Source organism: Taudactylus pleione, unplaced genomic scaffold (assembly GCF_031769625.1).
Source record: "Taudactylus pleione unplaced genomic scaffold, aTauple2 ptg000040l, whole genome shotgun sequence".
Taxonomy (NCBI): domain Eukaryota; kingdom Metazoa; phylum Chordata; class Amphibia; order Anura; family Myobatrachidae; genus Taudactylus; species Taudactylus pleione.
Genome location: NW_028284442.1, coordinates 18,051,224 through 18,071,890, shown reverse-complemented (window position 1 = coordinate 18,071,890; position 20,667 = coordinate 18,051,224). Strand labels below are relative to the sequence as shown.

At 44.2% G+C, this 20,667-nt stretch overlaps 1 protein-coding gene across 3 annotated transcripts in view; it reads right to left on the bottom strand.

Moving 5' to 3' along the window:
* The window catches only part of NUDT4 (nudix hydrolase 4), a 78,550-nt gene extending 61,072 nt beyond the window's left edge, over positions 1 to 17,478 (bottom strand). For all 3 annotated transcript variants that reach the window (XM_088454519.1, XM_088454528.1, XM_088454537.1), the window contains exon 1: positions 16,945 to 17,478. In XM_088454519.1, coding sequence (XP_088310645.1) covers positions 16,945 to 17,043 — 99 coding nt within the window. In that variant the 5' untranslated portion in view covers positions 17,044 to 17,478. The remainder of the gene's footprint in view (positions 1 to 16,944) is intronic.
* Positions 17,479 to 20,667: the final 3,189 nt, after the last annotated feature.

The following is a 20,667-nucleotide window of genomic DNA, read 5'->3' as shown; positions in this document are numbered from 1 at the left end:
ACTGATGTTCGTGCAGTGTAATTTATTGGCTGTGTCACAATGCAGCTCACTGCTCATGGTCACTCCCACCAGATGGAGGATGCTGGCCACCAACTCAACCTCGACCCCAGACCACCCTGTCAGAGACGCCCCTATGGAAAGGAGGATGCCGGACGCCCACCCCATCCTGCACTGCAGCCGCATAGCCTCCCCCTCTCCTACCAGGTGCCAACAAACAGTAAGTGAGATGCCAAATACAGGGTGCATGATGGGCTGCTGTTTACCTGCTGTGATAGGATTTGAACCCGCTACCCCCAAAAGTTGGCATGCTGAAGTTATAAAACTAGCTGTAAAATGTAATAGAAAACAAGGCCATGTTGCAGACTAAACATGCATAAATTCAGTAAGTGAAAAATAGGTTACACGAAAAAAAAAAAAAAGTCCCTCAAACTGCATACATTTAGACTGTACATAAACGGTTTTATTAATGTGCTGCACAACTCATTGCTTTTATTATCTGGCACTTTTAGAATGACATGTGAGGCATCTCACGGGAACAAGTGGTATCTGACAGACAAGCAGTCATCTGACTACGGCTTTACATAAAGCGATCAGCTAAAGTTATTTAACATTCTATACATTACATAGCAATTAAGTGTTAAGTCTTAGTAGCCACTTTAAAAAGGTTTTTTTTAGTTTGTTTTATTTTCTGCAAAGAGGAAAAATCCCTTGAAACAGAGTTGCATGCTCATAAGAGCAAGATTAAGTTATTATACCAGAATATCACAATATTGTAACAGTCCAACAATAACATTGCTAATAGGCAAATGGTAGGGAAAATATTTAATTTTAAAAAGGTAAAAATGACAGAACACAGTGAAGATCCTCCGGCTTAAATAGCATTATTTGGTAAATAAAGACATGTCAGTTTTCAGATTCATTTCTCTAAAAAGCTCAATAATTGGTTAAATGATGTGGGAAAAGGTATGTGGAAATGTCGTACTGATGGGAGAAGGGTTTTTGAACTTGCAGATGAGGTAAAATTGTTTATTCAAACCTGTTACTTATATGAAAAACACAGAAAAATTACAATAGACATTTTTTGTACCCCAAAATGCTGTAAAGACTTTAATTTGCTGAAAAACAATTGCTTGCTATCATTTTTCAACCATTAATAGAAAGTGCAAAATTCAGCCATTTTACACATTTAAAATGACCTCCAGTACTTACTTTAAGGCCACTAACTGCCTTCTACATGGTCCTGCTCTCCCATTAGTCACTTTTTTGGGGTCCAGGATGATTTCCCCAAATTTTCATGCACGTCCCCCCAGGTGGCATTTTGTAGAAAATTAAGCAACCTCACCGTGAGTACCACAAATTGACATTGTCCTAAACATAGCTATGAACATTGGCAGCGCCACCAGATTTCATACACAGCTAAAGCTCCCTCAACATATTAATACAATGCCCTAAGGAACTATGAGATTCTGAATGGTACCAGTGTTATCTCTATATGGGGGGGTGGGGGAGAGTCAATTAGCAGCGAGGGGATGTAATTCCTGGGATCATTGTCTGGAGCTATTCTATTGCCTGCACCGTAATACCACAACTAGCAGATTTCTGACTACATAGTGCCTCTGGGCATCGCACCCGTTAGTCAGAAAATGCCATTTGTGACAGCCTCAAGCATTAGCTGCAATAAACTTCATCTCCCGATTTAAGTGCCGGGCACGATGCAATCAATTGTATAACTCTGGGCACTCATCCCTTTGGTTTTAATCGAATTCCCCCTATAAATGTAAAGCAAGTTGCAAGACTGTCCTCCTTTGTACTCTTTAATATATAGCTCTATGACAGTTTTATTGAGCGACTAAGGAAGCATGGTAATGGCTCTTTGTAGTAATCTGGCTGAAGAAAGCTGTGGTAATCCTGTATTAAATCACTCATTACTATTATGTAAAACCAAGCTTGCATTATAACTATCATGAGACGCCAAGCATTTTATTCTATGTATTCTCTAGAATATTTAATGTACAGTTTATATTTACATGTGATATTAGCGTGTTGTCGTGCCTCTAGGCTCCCAGTTCTGGACGATAGTAGATATATTTTTTTTTGTCTCAATGGTGATCTTTAATTGTGAAATCAATGGTCTACCCCAGCTTAAAAAAAACACGCACAGTATATCCTAATGATGTATTTGGTTAGAGCATAGCAATCTATAATTAAGTATATTAAGTGAGAAATGAAAATGACCACTAATACCAATTGAATTTTACTTGTATAAAGAAATGCAGATACAAATACATATTCTTCATTCACCCTTTGCATGTGTCTAGTGTACATATGTAGAAATGATTCAAAAATATTCTTGTTCTAGCACTTTAACCACTTCCACAGATGGTTCTATTAAGGCTGTTTGCTGATCATTTCACACAGTTCTGAGCTCTTCTGTCAATCTAAGATATTATATTATTTTCTTAAACACAATAGTTTGGGGGCATAGCTTAAGGGTGAATGAAAGTATGCAATGTCATTAGGGTGGGACAGGTCATTATTAGGGTGGGGAGTGCATGACCAAGTCCACAAAATACAAAAAAAAAAAAATTAGGTCTACTCACATCAAAACATAAAACAGCAGTCAACTATACAGTTTACTTATGTTCGGTGCAAATAAAATATATAAAACTATGTTGGGTATATACACTGCCATCTTCCAAGTATTATTAATCTCTCAAAATTGTTGCTTATGGTCATTAAAAGGTAATCGAGTAATTTGAACATCAGAAACCAATAAAACCCACAGTTTACTACCACATTGTGTTCAGATATAGGATAAAAGCTCAAAGTATATCATGTCAGTAATGCTTGCAACTATTTATGCACCTATAGAATACTGCAATACAAAAAAACAATGAAAGAAAATGTCTCAAACTAATCTGGCCAGATTTACCGGGCTGCAGTAGTAGGTTTACGGATAGCCATCCAGGGAGCCATACACGGAACAATAAAAGCCAAATAGATAAACAAAGGGACCAACTTTAAGACATCTGATGAGTATTGAACAGCTTTTGATATATTGTAATTTCTAGGATAAGCACTGACCACCTGTGAGGTGCCTCCTAGGGCCAGATGGGCAGAAATACAGAGGAGCACCATCTATTTAAAAACAAAACACAGGCTAGATAGCCCCATCCTGTTGTAGTGGTAAACTTTGTCTAATGAGATGTAATAGCCTGTGTACTGCAGGCATTGGTGAACCCCGTGCGAGGCTGCCCAATGTTTTAAAGTAGTAGTCATTTAAAAGGCAAAATCAAACTGGTTTTGCCTTTTAAATGATTGCTACTTCAAAACATCGGGCAGTCTCGCAAGGGACTCGCCGATGCCCGCAGGCTATTACATATAGCCCATAATCTAGCAACAAATAAGAGTGCAGTTTAATTCTGATTCGCTGCTAGAATGTCTACCCAGCATCTTCACATGCGCCATGACATAGCCAGTACAGGTATGAAGAGAGCGCGATAGAGAAAGAGAGCCAAGGATAGCTGGGGATGCCTTTGCCGTACAGTCATTAGGGTGCATTTACTTTTGCTCTTGTGGAGCAGTGTATACCTGCATATTCTGGGCAGCTTCAAATATTAATAACAGCAAACAACCAACACACTGGCAGGAACATGCTCACTGTATTATTCAAACCCAAGAAAACAGGAAAGTTGTTCAGAAATTCAAAATGTTCTAGCGCCTGAACTTTTCATCCTTAATCTCACAAAAATAAATCTCCTCTTCCTAACAAGCTACCAGTTAATGATAGACAACATATAACAAGAGACAAACTGCTGGAAAAGTGTAAAGTATACCTCTGGACAGCTTCATGTATAAAGCTGGGTAAACACTATACACCATTTTGACATGGATCGGAATGATATATCGTACGGCGTGTACGCCCGATCAGTCGGTCATCGCATTATCCCATTTGCTGTTCTGCACAGCAGATGGAACGATGCAATGAATGATGCCATGCAGTTACATGTAATGATAAATTGCGTAATCATACACCCGATCGTGCAGTGTGTATGGCGTGTGCAATGTATCGTTACATTGCATCGCTGCTGGGCCACACATAGTTTAGTATGTACCCAAATTTACAAAATTTAGCGCAAATTTCATTGGCAGCTACCAGCTTTTTGTACCGTAATATGCAAATACAGAGCTTTAAATCAAATTCGGCATTAATGGCATATACATGATGTATCTTATGCAGATCACAAAATGTTTAACAGTGCTTTACTCAACTTAGCATCCCCTTAAAAATTATCTATACGTCATTTATTAAAAACCATTTTGGAGTATTTACATCTCTGTAATGTGGCTGATAAACTGCCATTAAAGATGGTGGTAGATCCTGAGCATGACGCCATTTCTGGATCAATGTTAACTATGAATCTTAGTCTTGTTGGCTTCTGGGTCCACCATTGCTACTTACAGCAGGCAGTGCCGCCATCAGGGGAGTACCGCCAGGCATAGAAGACAGCGGGGGGCCCAGGTGGCAGCGGTGCTGTGCCAGCAGCCAGGGATAGCAGGGAGAATTGATACAATGCCGGTGGCATTTCAAATATAGCGCCTGCTGCAAGCCAGCCAGAGCTCACGGAACGGCAGCCAATCAGGTGCGCCCGGCGCCATATTTGAAATGCCGTCAGCATGTTTAGAATGCAGTCGGTGTTGTATATCAATTCTGCCTGCCATCCCTGGCCACCGATGCAGCACCGCTGCCACCCGAGCCCCCATCTCTCTCCAAATTTGAAAAGCAGTCGGTGCTGATTCTACTTGTCTGGCTGGCTGCACTGCAGCTGAAGAAACCACTAAACCAGGTACTCCCTGACCTTGCCCTGTGCTCCCCCACCCTAGTCCAGTCAGCCTTCCCTGTCCACCCCCCCTGTTCCAGCCAGCCTTCACTGCCCTATGCCTCCCCCTCTCTTGTCCAGTCAGCCTCCCTTGCTCTGTGCCTCCCCCCCCCTAGTCTAGCCAGCCTTTCCTGCCAAGTTCCCCCCAGGACCAGCCTGCCTTCTCTGCCCAGTCCCCCCTACCCAGACCAGCCAGCAAACAGTGTGGCTCTGCCTCCTTTGTTCTGCCCGAAAAATGCGGCCAAGTGGGTGGCTGCCTGGAGTCTGAACCTTCTTCCTGCCACTATAGCTGGCACAATGAAGGAGGAGTGTAACTTCCAGGTAAGCTGGATGCTACTGGAGCAGCTTTTTGATCGAATCCTGCAAAGAAGGGTCATCATAACATCATGATGTGTGGTAATAATGTTTGCTGAAAATATGAGATATGGTAAGAACTTACTCTTTTTATCTCTTTCTACGAAGTCAATAGGGTTCCACAGGCTACCTTGGGGTATAGGCGGTTGACGTCACGACATCGGGCACCACAGAGTTAAAGTTTTCAGCCTCACAGGATGCACTGGGGTCCCCCTCCTATACCCAGCCCCCGAGTCAAGGCAAACGAGTTATGCAACAAGTCATAGGCCGGAGGAGGAGAAGAAAGAGCAGAAAGTCTGGAACACACAAGAATCACATTCTCCCAGAAGGAGACGGAAAAACCGGTGACCAGATCAAAGCCCATCAGCAGTACAGGTGCAACAGGGTGGGAGTCCTGTGGAACCCTATGAACTTCGTAGAAATAGAGATAAGAAGGGTATACCACATCATTTTCTACTTCAGGGTCCACAGGATACCTTGGGCATGTCCCAAAGAAGTATCCTTTAAGGGTGGGGACGCTCCTGTGCTTAAAGGAGAATCCGCCACCCGAAGGAAGCATCCTGAGAGGGGAAGGTATCGAATGCATAATACTTTACAAAAGGTATGGACAGAAGACCACGTGGCTGCCTTGCAAAGCTGAACAGCAGAGGCACCACGTCGAGCTGCCCACGAAGGGCCAACAGACCTAGTGGAATGAGCTCTAACAGAGGATGGAACAGGAAGGCCTTCATGAAAATACGCCTCAGAGATTGCCTTGCGAATCCACCCTGCCAAAGTTTGCTTAGTGGCAGGCCAACCCTTCTTACGGAAGCCATAGAGGACAAAGAAGGAGTCCGACTTCCTAAAAGAATTGGTACGGTCAACATAAATCCTTAGAGCCCGTACCACATCTAAGGTGGCATCACCAACCGAGAGGTCTGGAGAACTAAAGGCCGGCACTATGATTTCCTCATTAATATGGAAACTAGATACCACCTTCGGGAGAAAACTAGGGCGAGTACCTATGAAAAATGAGAAAGGGAGGCCGACATGAGAGAGCCCCCAATTCTGAAAACCTTCTGGCCGAAGCAAGGGCCAGAAGAAATACAGTCTTCGCTGTAAGCCATTTGAAATCCACTGAGCCCAGTGGTTCAAATGGCAGTCCTTGGAGAGCCCTCAGGACCACAGCCAGATACCAAGGAGCCACTGGAGGAACAAAGGGAGGCTGAATACGAAGTACACCCTGCAGAAAGGTGCGGACATCAGGAAGTGTAGCAATCCTACGCTGAAACCACACTGACAGGGCAGAAACCTGCACCTTCAGAGAAACAAGGCAAAAACCGTGATCTAAGCCCGCCTGCAGGAAAGCCAACACCCTGGATCTCCGGAACACCGGAGGATCATAGCTTTTAGGGCGACACCATTCAAAGAAAGTATGCCATACTCGATGGTAAATTCTTGCAGATGCAGGATTCCGAGCTCTGAGCATGGCGTTATCTACAGAGCTGGAAAAACCCCTGGACCTTAAGAGGGCAGTCTCAACAGCCACGCCGTCAAAGACAGATGACCCAGGTCCGGGTAATGGCAAGGACCATGAGACAAAAGGTCCGGACATAGAGGCAACAGCATCAGAGTGTCTACGGAGAGACTCCGAAGATCTGAGTACCAGTGCTGTCTGGGCCACGCTGGAGCTATCAGCAGGAGAGGGCCGCCTTCTTGCTTGAATTGCGAATCACTCGAGGAAGAAGGGAGAACAGAGGGAAGAGGTACGCAAACTGGAAGGTCCACCGGACCGACAGAGCGTCTACCAGAAGTGCCCCTGCGCCTCTTGTTTTCTTGACCCATACACAGGTAGCTTGTTGTTGTGTCGGGAGGCCATGAGGTCTATCGCTGGAAGGCCCCACTTGTTCACCACTAGCTGAAACACCTCCTGGTGAAGAGACCATTCCCCTGGATGCACGTTTTGACGGCTGAGAAAGTCTGCTTCCCAGTTGAGGACTCCTGGTATGAACACTGCCGAGATGGCAGCGAGATTGTCTTCCGCCCAAGCTAGAATGCGGGACACCTCCGTCAGGGCCGCCTGACTGCGGGTTCCTCCTGGGCGGTTTATGTAAGCCACTGTGGTGGCGTTGTCTGACTGCACCTGCATGGGTTTTCTGTGCAGGACATGTCTTGCTTGCTGGAGAGCTTTGAATACTGGGCCTGATTCAAACCCGCTAGCGAGAGCTGAGCGCTCACAAGCGGGTCGATGTTGGCCCAATGCACATGCGAATGAGGGAGCGGCAACGAGACCCTACCACAAGGGTCTCGTCGCAAGCCCGATGGTCGCGATGGTCTTGACCATCGCGACCATCTTTTTGGCCGCTTGCTATAGCTGTGGGTGGTCACCCACAGCTATGCGAGCTGCCAGGAGGCCGCTAAAAATAAACAGAGGGCCGGCCCTGATTCACAGCGAGCGCTCTGTCAGAGCGTCCGGCTCTGAATCAGGGCCACTGCCCGAAGTTCCAAGATCGAAAACAGATTCTGCTGGCGTCCACCTTCCCTGGAAGAAGTGCGGACCCGTCACCGCTCCCCAGCCTCGGAGACTGGCTTCCTTTGTCAGAAGGACCCAGATCCAAAAGGGGTGCCTCCTGTTCAGGTGAGCAGTGTGCAGCCACCAGGCCAGACGTACCTCCGGGGAAAGCACCATTGTCTGCGTCTTTATCCGATGGGGCAAACCATCCCATCTGGAGAGGATCAACTTCTGCAGAGGTCTGGAGTGAAACTGAGCGTACTCCACCATGTCGAACATCAACACCATGGTTTCCAGTAACCTCACCGCTGAGTAAATAGACACCCGGCGACTCTGTAGGCAACTGCCTACTTTTGCCTGTAATGCAGAGATCTTTTCCTCCGTCACAAAGATCCTCTGTTGTCGAGAGTCCAACAGGGCTCCGAGATGGAGCATCCTCTGTGAGGAAACCAGGGAGGACTTCTTCCAGTTTACCAGTCAGCCGTGAGTCTGCAACACAGAGACTGTCAGTTGCAGATGGCACTGAAGTATCTCTGGAGACCCTGCCAAGAACAAGTGGTCATCCAGATAGGGCAACAAGCGGACCCCCCGCATCCGCAAGTGGGCTGCCATAAATGCCATGACTTTGGTAACACTCGAGGCACCGTGGCCAGACCAAAGGGCACTGCCTGAAACTGGAAGTGCAGGTTGACCACTGCAAACATGAGGAAACGTTGGTGTGCTGAGACAATGGGCATATGCAGGTAAGCGTCCTGAATATCTAGTAAGACCATAAAATCCCCAGGCTCCATCGCTAAAATGATGGAACGCAGGGTATCCATCCGGAACAGAGGAACGCTCAAGAATTCTTTGAGGGATTTGAGGTTGAGGATGGGCCGGTAAGACCCATTGGGTTTCTGTACCAGAAAAAGATTGGAGTAATACCCCGGATCCCCTCTGGCAACGGAACCGGCACTATAACTCCAGCCTGGAGCAGAGTAAAATTTTCCGGAATTCCAGGGCCTTGTTTTGATCCATCTGAAGGCCCGTGGTGAAAAACCGGCTGGGAGGCCTCCGCCGGAAGGAGAGGGCGTACCCCCGAGAGACTACTTCTCTTACCCAAGTGTCCGTGGTGGTGAGACACCAGCACTGGGCGAACTGAGGAAGCCGGCCTCCCACTTTGGGGTCCCCCAAAGAGAGGCCTGTCCCGTCAGGCGGAAGGCTTAACGTCCAACTTGGGAGTAGGACGCCTTGTACTCCAAGCCTGCTTCTTTGGCTTGGCAGATTTCTTGGCCCCTGTCCCGGAAAGGACTGTACTTTGGACTTACCCTGGGCCCTAAAGGGCCGAAAGGACGAAGAACCCGACCCTGATGGGACTGTAGCAGATTGCAGACACGCAGACTTAGCTGCTGCCAGAGTGGCCATCAACTGCCTGGGGAACCCCTGCATGGGTGACGACACAACCGACTGCTGTGATAACCCCATCTGGGGGAATGCAGAGGTTGTAAGTGCCTTAGCAAAACAAGCTCAGGCCGGTTCCTGCACAGGTACAGTGACAGAAATCGGGCGTGATATAAGATAACATGCCCTTCATAAACCCTCAGTGTTTCCATCACCCTCCGCTAATGGTACATTACATGTGGTACACTTTAGCTGAAGATGAAAATCACGTTCACTCTCAGACATGAGTATAACGGCGTGTATGTGGCTCCCTTCACATATAAATGCTCTTTATAGTGAGGTAATGAACACCCTGCAACACTGCACCACAAGGGCTTTAGCAGAGGAAGAACAGGGATAGTAAAATGACTGACAGTCAGAAATGAAAGTACAGGCAGCAGCGCTAGCAGTAAGTCACATACAATGCAGAAATAAATCCCTGCATTACTAGCACTATGATCAACTACACAGACAGAGCCTGGTAGGAAACAGTGCTGCATACTCTGACCTTAATCGCAGGAGAGGCATGCGGGGGGACCCGGACCGCGATGCCACCGGTATTCAGCGTTTGCACACTCTCAGAAAATGGTCGCCGAGGAGCAGAGAGGAGGCGGGCCCAGGGGAGGAGCGCTGACACAGCCCGCTATAGAGAGGCACTGTGCAGCGAGGGAGGCGCCGGCTGGGAGACAGGGAAGGCCCCTGCCTGGGGACTTAGGACTGTGTTTCGGCGGGTACTCTCCGCGGGACCCCGCCGCTTACCTGCCCCCTTTAATCCGGCCACAGTCCGGGGTCACTGCTAGCTGTGACCCCAGACACCCACCAGCATCCACGGGTCAGTACCGGCGTTCTGGTCCGGCGGGGTGGAGGAGCGTCAGCATAGACGTCAGTACTGACTGTGTATGCGGTGCAGCTCATCTTATGCAGCCACAGCTGCCTTGAAGAACTTCAGGGGCCATTACAGCCCCCCCTCTGTTAAATGGTGATCCGACTCCGAGCCGGGCGCCTACGAAACTGGTTTGTCTTGGCTCGGAGGCGGGGTATAAGATGGGGACCCCAGTGCATCCTGGGAGGCTGAAAACTTTAACTATGTGGTGCCCGATGTCTGACGTCATCCGCCTATACCCCAAGGTATCTTTGTGGATACCCTATGGACCCTGAAGTAGAAATAGATATTGCCAACTTCAGACACAGTGCATATTGAGTCCTCTAATAAGCTCAGAGGCTGACTGCCTTCACTGTTTTGCCTGCACCCTGATGCTTCATTTTGTTCTTGGGGTGGAAAATTGTACTATGTGGCCTAATGTGCACTGGGGTCTGGCTGTGTGGCCTAATATGAATGAAGGCCCTACTGAGTGGCATATTTTGAATTTGGGAAGGTATGGCATGTGGCAAAATCTGATGACCATTGAAGAGGCATGTAAGGTGGTCTGATGGCATGTGGGACAGTCTATGCAAGTGTTCATATTCTGGTTGCTTGCTCCTAAATTTTGCAAAAAATTATTGGCTCCTGACTTACAGTATTCAAGTGAATGCACTACACTTCACATTATTATACCACATAACTATTACACCAACTAGTGTTATTCAGGCTAGGGACAGGCATTCTGCTCTATAAGTATTTACTACAAAACTGCATGTAAACTAGTACTAATAGAAGCTGACGGGATGCCGATGGTCTAAACAGTGTCGGGATCCCGGCACCAGTATCCCACCGACGGCATCCTAAAGGTAAGTATCGCCAGTTAGGACGGGAGTTAGGTTTAGGCACCGAGGGAGGGTTAGACTTATCTTGATTCCTGATGCGTGTTGGGATTCTGACTGTTGGGATGCCGCTGTCGGTATTCTGACCAGCTGCATCCCGACCGCCGGTAATCCATACCCAACCCGAAGCTGGCATGCCGGATCCTATTAGATACAGTTTACATTATTAACATTTATATAGCAGCAGCATAATCTGTAGTCCTTACACTGGACCTATAGAAATATGATTTGAATACTACTAGAGTTTTAACCAGAAAAGTGTTCAAGTGCATCTATGCCTATGATACATTTAAGTGGACTGGGAAGGATCACTCCCGGTCACACTGGATTGCTTACAATCAGAAAATGTAGCAAAGCAATAAGGGAAATCCAATCGCCCTTAACGTAGCAAAGAGAAATTATTTTCTTAAGTAGTACACATTTGGTATCAACCTACTTAGAAAAATATACATTTAAAGCTTGGGGATAAACAAATGATAATTTTTGTAAAACTATGGTAGAATTTCAAGAGAAATAAAGCATTTTCCTCCTACTTTTGTCTTTCTTTACATGCTCCAACAGTAAATCAACAAGATTTGGGAAAAATATGTTGAAATCTATAAGTCAGAAATATATTTTAAAAGCAAAACCTGTTGTAATGTTAATTATCACTTAACTGGTGTAAAAAGCATTGAAAAATAAATAAGCACTTAATTCAAAGCTAAGGGAAAAATAAATAAATTATAATATATATATATATATATATATATATATATATTATATTCACACACACATTTTTAAAGAATGCCACTTTAAGTCTTAAACTGGCCACACACTGAACAGTAATTGCTCATATCAGCCAATTAAATAACTGTTCACTGAATGGACCTGAGCAATAATTGGTTACAGACTGAAAATGGCTGAAAACAGTCTAGATTGTTTGGTTTAGTTATCAAACCTGTCTGATGCTCACTATCATCGTTAAGCCGACTCCAGGCAGTGCATATAGATTACATCCATTCCATGCATCTTGCAGTGTATGGATGTGCTTAAACTCTCAAGCAAATACTCCTCTACAGTGTTGGTGGCACTATATGTAGTCTATGGCCTACTTAATACTGAATCCTCTCCTTATGGAATTCAAAATGGCAGATTTTTCTGAAGACCTTGTTTGTCAGTTGGCACAGAAAACTGAACATATATATTACAGGTTCTCAAACTCGGTCCTCAGGACCCCAAACAGTCAATGTTTTCCTGGTCTCCTGCGATGAATCACAAGTGAGATATTAGATCCACCTGTGGATCTTTTAAAATGTGTCAGTGAGTAATGAATACACCTGTACACCTGCTAGGTGACCTGCAAAACGTGAACTGTGTGGGGTCCTGAGGACAGAGTTTGAGAGCATAATACATACAATAGGAAAAGAAAATTGTTATACAGGTTGAGTCACCCATATCCAAAATGCTTGGGACCAGGGGTATTTTGGATATTGGAATATTCCGTATTTTGGAATATTTGCATACCATAATGAAATATCTTGGGAATGGGACCCAAATCTAAATAAAGAATATGGTTATGTTTTATATACACAGACTGCAGGTAATTTTATACAATATTGTCAATTTTGTGGCTCATACAAAATTTGTGTACATACATGAAATTAATTTACACCTTTTACACAAAGCTTGAAGGTAATTTTTATACAATATTTTAATTTTGTGGCTTAAACAAAGTTTGTGTACATTGAAACATCAAAAAGCAAAGGATTCACTATCTCAGTATTTCGGAATATTCGGATATGGGAGACTCAACCTGTATAGCGTAATCAAATCCAACTATTTAAAAGGGCTTTTAAAATTACTCATACACTATATAATTTTATTTTATAATGTATCTGGAAAGAACTGATGAGATAAATCAAACAGGTGCTGCATACAGAACTGTTTAAACTATCATCTGGACTTAAGTGGCAATCAGACTTATCTTGGATTGAAGGACACTGTACACAGTTAACTCTATAGAGGATCTATTTTATTATCCTTTATTTATATGGTGCCACAAGGGTTCTGCAGTGCCTAACAAAGTACATAAACAATTGAGCAGAACAAGAGAACAGTTACTTATGCTGGGCATACACGGCCAGATAAAATACCTGTCAGACCGACAGACATTTTATCTGGCCGGCTGCCAGCAGCAGATGTCGCTGGCATACACAGTGAGATTTCTCTCAGTGTATTCGGCAGACATCTGCGCTCCGCCCCCGGGGGAGGAGACATTTCCCTGTTCCTTCCGTAGGAACACAGGAAATGTCTGTCTGTCGGCCGCGGCTGGGCATACACTGCCCGATGCGGCCGACAGTTAACCGGGAAATATCGCATCGGACGGGCATGCTGGACAATCTGGCATGCCTGACCGAGCAATATTTAACCCTCGGTCGCCCCCCCCCACACGCTACAATTATCGGGGCGATCCTCCAATATCAGGCGGATCGCCCCGATAATTGTAGCGTGTATGGCCAGCATTACAGTACAAGACACTGCAGGACAAGTACATGGTATAGGGGAAGGCAGGGCTAGCTGTTACAGAGGCTAGTTGTTACAATTAATCTAACCCCATTTTGTGCAGCGGCTCGTGTGACTGGGAACAAGTTTGAAAATTTTACCGTCAGTGTTCAGCGCAACAACGCAGACGTGTTTATGTAATAGGTACCTAAACAAACGTTTTTTCTTGTTAAATTATATTTTTCACCTAGATTTGAAGTCGCATCTTGGCTGGACTGTTAAAGGTTAGGTTTTATTCATTCATTTTGTTAGAATCATAGACCATTAGTGTATATTATCATCATTGTGAATTGAAGCGCATGCCCCCGGCATCTATTCACCAGAGGCGATCGCTACACCGCAGTTTACCCCACCCGTAGGACACTGCGGTCCAGGGGTGGGGACGGCACCCAAATAGTTTTTAGTGGGCTGCCGCCAAAACAGGCAGGGAGCATTCAGTCCTTTTGAAATTGGGCAGGGTGCGGCGCCCAGCTAAAACAGCCTAGCGGGAATGCAAAGTGATGTCTGTCATTGTCATCAGACTATATAGTATACCAAATATATGCCAAATGTGATTTTGTGATAAACGCACAAAGATTTCTATAGGCTTTTATTTTAAGATTTTTGTATAGATTATTTTATCTATAACAATTTGCCCCAACCCCATTACAATTTACCCCCGAAGGCAGGTGGTTACGATTATTTTTGTTCCGAAAAACCTTATTTTTCATTGTTAATCATTATTGGATGTAACTTACACCCAATATAAATAGAATAAAGAATACAGTTTTGTTTGTGAATGTTTCTGTTTGGTTGTGATTAAGGATTTGAGATATTTGAATTTCTATATTTTTGTAACAACTAGCCCCACCTTCCCCTATAAACATTGCTGCAACAACAGTCATAATAAGTAGTACGGTGGCAGAAGTCAAGGGTTAGGTTCCATAGGTAATAGTAAGAGAAAAGAAAGCACATGGGGGAATTGTATGTGCAATTTTAAAAGCTCTATTAAATAGTAGGGTTTTATTACACTATAGTGATCTTCTCTTCCTGTTCTATGTGTATGTATTGCTGGAACTTCCAGGTGACAAGGCCTGTTTATGTATGGAAAAAAGCATTAAAAAAAAAAAAAAAATAATATTATATATATATATATATATATATATATATATATATATAAATAAACTACTTGGTGCCCTTTCTGTATAATATTTTCATAAGCATTTTATTTCTAAAGCAATATTTTTACTAATTCTGTAGAGAAGATCCCCTAAAAACAATGAGGGTGTTCAATATAATAATTTTCGAAAAGCCTCAATGCCACATACTTTCTGGTTTGTTTGTTTTTACCTGCGTTTTACTCCTAGTTAAAATGCACAGAAATTGCTCCAAAAACTGAAACCATGGTTTCTAATGTCATGATGATACACACTAGAACTACAGTTTTGTTGACAAAACACATCTTGTTCTACTACTAGGTAAGCACATTGGAAAACCCTACAGTGGCCTTCATGTGCATATAAATAAGGTTTTATTTGTAATTTGGTCACAAAAGTATATGAAATTTCTGCACTTGAAAATGAAAGGTGACGCAATATATTTTTGCTGTTATGTACTTTACAAATAAGAAAACACATGTCAAACACTTAAGGTACCCACACTCTTGACGATATTTTGCACAATTCACCCGATTTCAACGAATCGGAACGACAAATCGTGTAAAATGTGTGCAAATCATGAGTGTTCACGTGTGAGAACCATAGCAATGCGCGTATCCACGGGTCGTCCATCGCCAAACATGTACACAACGCACTGGAAATAGTTAAGGACGCACGATAGATCATTGGTCAGATTGGACAGTTTTAGGCACCATATTGTCCTGGACTGCCAGGGAGAGTTCAAGGGAAATCGTTGACGATATCGCACCGTGAACACATCATCTAGTGTACCCACCTTTATGGTTTGCTCACACTTTTTAAGAAAAAAAAACAAACAGGTTCATAATTTATGAGGTCTTCATTAAACTTCATTAACTGGTTTCACAAAGTAAGTCTGCACAACACAGGTGTTTTCTATTTTGCATACCTTATACAGAAGACAAAACGAGTAGTGAATACAAAAAATCATCGTCAATTGCCAAATAAATTTTCAAAATGGTAACTTTGCAAAAACCACTTTACAAGAGTAATAAAGGAAAAAAAAAAAAGTCAACTTTTGTATAAAATGTCTTGGGTTTTAATGTTAAGTGCTATGAAATAAATAAATAAAAGGGAGCAATAGGTAATTATGTATATTATTTGTTCTGTAATTGTGAACTTTGTTACATCTTATTTAAAGGCAACATATCCAGAAACTATTCATGTCTCACTTGCAAACTTCATTATGAGCTGTCCAGTACACTTCAACACAAGTCAAAGCAAAACAGTAATATTTTAGGTCAGCTTCACTGACTTGCATTCATGTGGGTAGATGAAGTTCAGATCACATATGGGGTTTGAGCACAGATTTCTACTGTCTCTTCCATGTTCTATGGTTTTCATGTAAGAGGGTAAACCCCTTGATGACAAGGCAAGTACTGCCTGGGTGTAACAACTTGCATTAAGTGAGCAATAAAATAAATAATTTAATATTTTAAATAAAAAAATTGATTTTAGGCATTACATGTTTATATAGAGTAAGTATAGAGATAGCAGACGGAAAAATTAAGTGCCTACTATTATAGGATCCACCATTAATTTTATTATGTCACTTCATGGGAACAAGCCAGTACAAAAGATAAAATAGGCACCTATAAAGAACACTAATTAATACACCTATCAACACATTATCTCAAAGTAAGGCATTAAAGAGTCGGTGTGACTACCATGCACTAATAATAGTTACCAAGGATAACATACAAAAAAGATGATCATGTTGCTTTTTTTTAAAAACAGAATAAAACCAGTCAGCAACTTTCAGAGGCAGCATGTTACCTGTCAAAGTTGCTGTATTACTCACAGTATATAGAGCTGTCCCTTGTAGTAATAAGTTGCTACATAGTATAAACTATGTATTTTAAAAAAATATAAATAACCACTTTGAACATAAGGTGTTACATACCCCAACCAGCTTAGCACAGGACAACTCACTGACACACACACCAGGCTGTGCTCTATACTACTACATGGGAAGGTGGATGAGACCATGACTCAGTAGAACAATAACTATAGCCATGCCTGTGACATGTCAGACTACACCGGAAGATGGGACAGCTCCGAGTCATACATGTACACCTTCTGTGCTGCATACACACGAACACAACGGTCCCCAATGACACACATACATGTGCATGTTTATGCTCTTGGGTAGCCGGGTGACCTGCTCGGTGGGTGCCCAGCATCAGGCACAGAGAAGCAGGACCGGAGAACCCGGGGGAGTTGGCTCCGTACTTCCCGAACACAAAGAAGAGGCTGCTGCCGGTGACGGAGTAACGGGAGACAGGGCCAGTGTGTGCGGTGATGGGGTGGGGGCGGGTCTCACCTCATCCTCCCGCTCGTTCCTAAAGCACAGGCAGGCCGCCCGCTTCTTGAAGCCCTCACGGTCGTAAGTCCGAGTCTGGTTCGGCTTGAACTTCATCATAGAGGCGGCTGCTCCTCCAACCTTCCCGGATGCTGCTGCTGTCACCGCGATCCCTGCCGCTCCCTGTCCGCACAGCGCGTCCGAGCGCCCGGTGCAGGAGGAGAGCCCGCCCGGGGTTAGAGGGGGCTGGTGGCAACGGAGAGGAGTGAGGATCCGCGGACGACGCGACTCTCCATGGACTTGTATCGCCTCTGCTGTATGTCCGCTCTGTCGGTCCGGCCCCGCCGTCTGCGCTGCTCTCACCCGGCCGGCCCCCGTGAGTGACTCCCACCCTGCGCGCGCGCACCGCCCGCCGCACGTCTGTCTCTCAATGAGCGCAGCAGTTCTAGCTGCAATGCATTCCACTGCGCGCCACCTCCTGTAGCAGCCAAGAGTCGCGCACGCGCAGTAACGAGGGCGGAGAATGGTCACGGGCCGCAAGTCAATGAACCGGCTGGTGGGTGCGCGCGCGGCGCCGCGAGAGAGTGTGTGTGTGTGATAATAATACTAGGCGTGGCGCGCGCATTCCTCCGTCCGCGCAAGACCCGCCCCTGGGGCCAAGTGCGCGTGTCTGTGCGGCGGCGGGTGAGGGGGGCAAGGGGCACAGCAGCCCCCACCTCCCACATTTGTTACCCGGGCAACCATCCAATAAAGATCATATAAACGCCACTACAATGCTAGGTGTCACCGCGCAGCGTCTCTGCTGTCTTTGTGTCGGGAGCGGCGGGTCTCCTGGTTGTGGCAGACAATGTGTGTGGATAATGTACCAGGGATGGGAAAGCCCGAACGGTGAAATGCAATGGGTACTGGGGGATGCACTAAGATAAATGTTATTTTATTGTTTGGTCACAGGGTATTCAGTGTACTACATGCTGGAGAGTGAATGAAAATGGAGGCACAGAATTCAGTAACGCTGCTATTGTATAAGGGAGGAGAGATGCTGCAAGTTATCCATCCATGACTAGGTGGTATTGTTGCTTGTATGGCATTTAAAAATGGATGAAATGTAAGAATTTTCTTATCTTTGATATATTCGACATTTGTCTATCACCCCTGATAAAAAAAAAACATTAGTGAATCATCAAAATACTCCGCTACATCATTGGAAGGAGACAGATGATATGCATCTCATATCAGTTATTATAATACAATTCTTACAAAGAGCCATATTCAACTTGAGCCGAGCCGTGATACTTTTTGGGGGCCCGGACTTTTTGCCTACTTCGCCTGTTTCGTAGGCGGAAAAGTATCGCGCGTGTGCCAGCTTTACCCCATATTCAATTTGAAAGTACGTGAAAACGGGACCCGGTGAAACTTGAACAGGCGGAAAGCACTGTCAGATTTGGGGAACTCAGCCTGAGACCCCCCAAAAGATGCTCTGACATGGGGGTTCACTATGGTACCCCGTGATTTGGCTTGCTGAAGGTATTTGGTCTTTTTAAACGGCCTTAATAGCTGCTAAATAGCGTTTTTCTATACATGGTGCAGAATAGTATTTTTTCCAGAAAATAACTTATGCCAGCAAATTTGGGGTACTTGAAAATGGGGGTCAGAATATTTAAAAGTTGCTAAAGTGAAGTTGAAAAAAATCGTGAAAAATCCACCTGCCGCAAGCACCTGCAATCAAAAAAACACCTGGGGAATACTTGGGGGACCCCCCCAGAGTCAAGGTCGCTAGTTTTTAACTTTGTCCCCCATTTTTTTTTTCGCCCCCTTTTTCAAAGTAATTTTTTCGGGTGTCAAGTGTTTTTTTTATATTTTTTGACACAGTTTACCTTTGGGAGACTGTCTGAAGGCTGCAGGGGGGTTCCCACAACGTTGCACCCCAAAACCCCAATTCTGCACTTTTTTCCGCCTGCTATTCATAGGTGAAACTTTTTCGCCTACTACATTGCATTGAGGAAAGTCTTTCAAATTGAATACGGGGTAAAAGCAAAACCGGCGAAAAAGTATCGCGGATCCGGACTTTGCGCCTCAAATTGAATACGGGCCAAAGTCGCTTGAGTCTCCCATATCCAACCATTCTGAAATACAGAATTTTTTTTTAGCATGACAGAGATAATGAAACCTTTGCTTTTTGATGGTTCAATGTACACAAACTGTGTTTAATGTACACAATTATTGAAAATATTGTATTAAATGTGTGTATAAGGTGTATATGAATCAATAATTAATTTCATATATGTCGACAAATTTTGAGCCACAAAATTATTAAAAATATTGTATAAAATGACCTGCAGAATTTGTGTATAAGATATATATAAAATATAGATGCATTCTATTTTTAGATTTGGGTCCCATTCCCAAGATATGTCATTATGGTATGCAAATATTCCAAAATGCGGAATATTCTGATATCCAAAATTGTGATAAATATGCCCCTTAGGAGCTAGACTCCCAGCCATAGACATGACCCCAGAATAGTACCCATAGGTATAATCAGGGACAGCATTAGGTATGGCAAAAAAAATGTTCCTGCTCTATTGAATTAATACGAATTTGGAAAAAAAAGCACTGCAGATTACCATCTGCGGGCAAGGGCTGTAAGTGATGGGCAGCAATGCGGAATGATGTGCTCAAGGATAAAATGGGGTGGTGCAAGGGGCATCCAACTGGCTGACAGCTTTTCCACCCTTCCATCACAGCTCACCAGCTTGCATCTCAGCCTTGGCACTTATATTGTGGCTACTCCCAGAAATTAAAAAAACATCTTACCTTACAGAAACTTTTAAATGTGTAGGAAGGTCTAAAGCAGTAGCTAGAACCATCCAGTGGTGAAGCATGGACAGTAATGGTTGTTCGCTTCTGATAAAGTTTTGCTGCCATGACCATATGCTGTGCACATAACAGCAACTACGATAACGGATTTCTGCTCAAAGCTCCATAAGCTACAAGCAGACATGTGGAGAGAGACATATCGCAGAGCTACCAGAAACCATTCCAGCTGTAGCTTGTATGTTGTTGAATCGTCCCTATAGCGTCAGTATTGCAGAAACACAGTGCATGCATTTACCCAATGATGAGATATGATATTGCATCTTGGAAAACATGGAAAAAGAAGATTCCCTCCAGCACGCTGCAGCAATATTAGCAAAAATACTTGAATCCTACATGATAATAGAAATTCAGAGGTATTGGTTGTATACATTTGCAAATATATGATTAAGCACCGGGCCAGCGTCAAGGCTCCTCTATACCGGCGTCCCTAACATTAAGGGGTTCACGTCTGAGGCGCAGAGCAGCCCAAAAGAACCCAGCCAAGCACCACTCCCAGGGCATCACACGAAAAATGGAAGAAAGGTGATAGTGAAGTGTAAAGTATAGATGTCAAGATAATCAATAAGTGTTAATATAATAAGAACTAATTAAAATTACATAAATAATAAACAAATGGAAAGGTGATGAAAAAATATCTATGTGAATTAAGTGGTGATGCCCTGAAAAAGGCCCAGCCAGAGCCACTCCGGGGCCCCCATGCCCAAACGCTCACCCCAAAATAATTATTCTTAGAAAATAGTAGCACCCACTCTGGGTCATATAATTACAATTAATGTACTGCATGATAACAGCACATGTATAAGCTGAGAGCTGACTCACCTAGGAGGTACCCCAAAAACCTCCAAATGGCACTATACGGACCAGCAC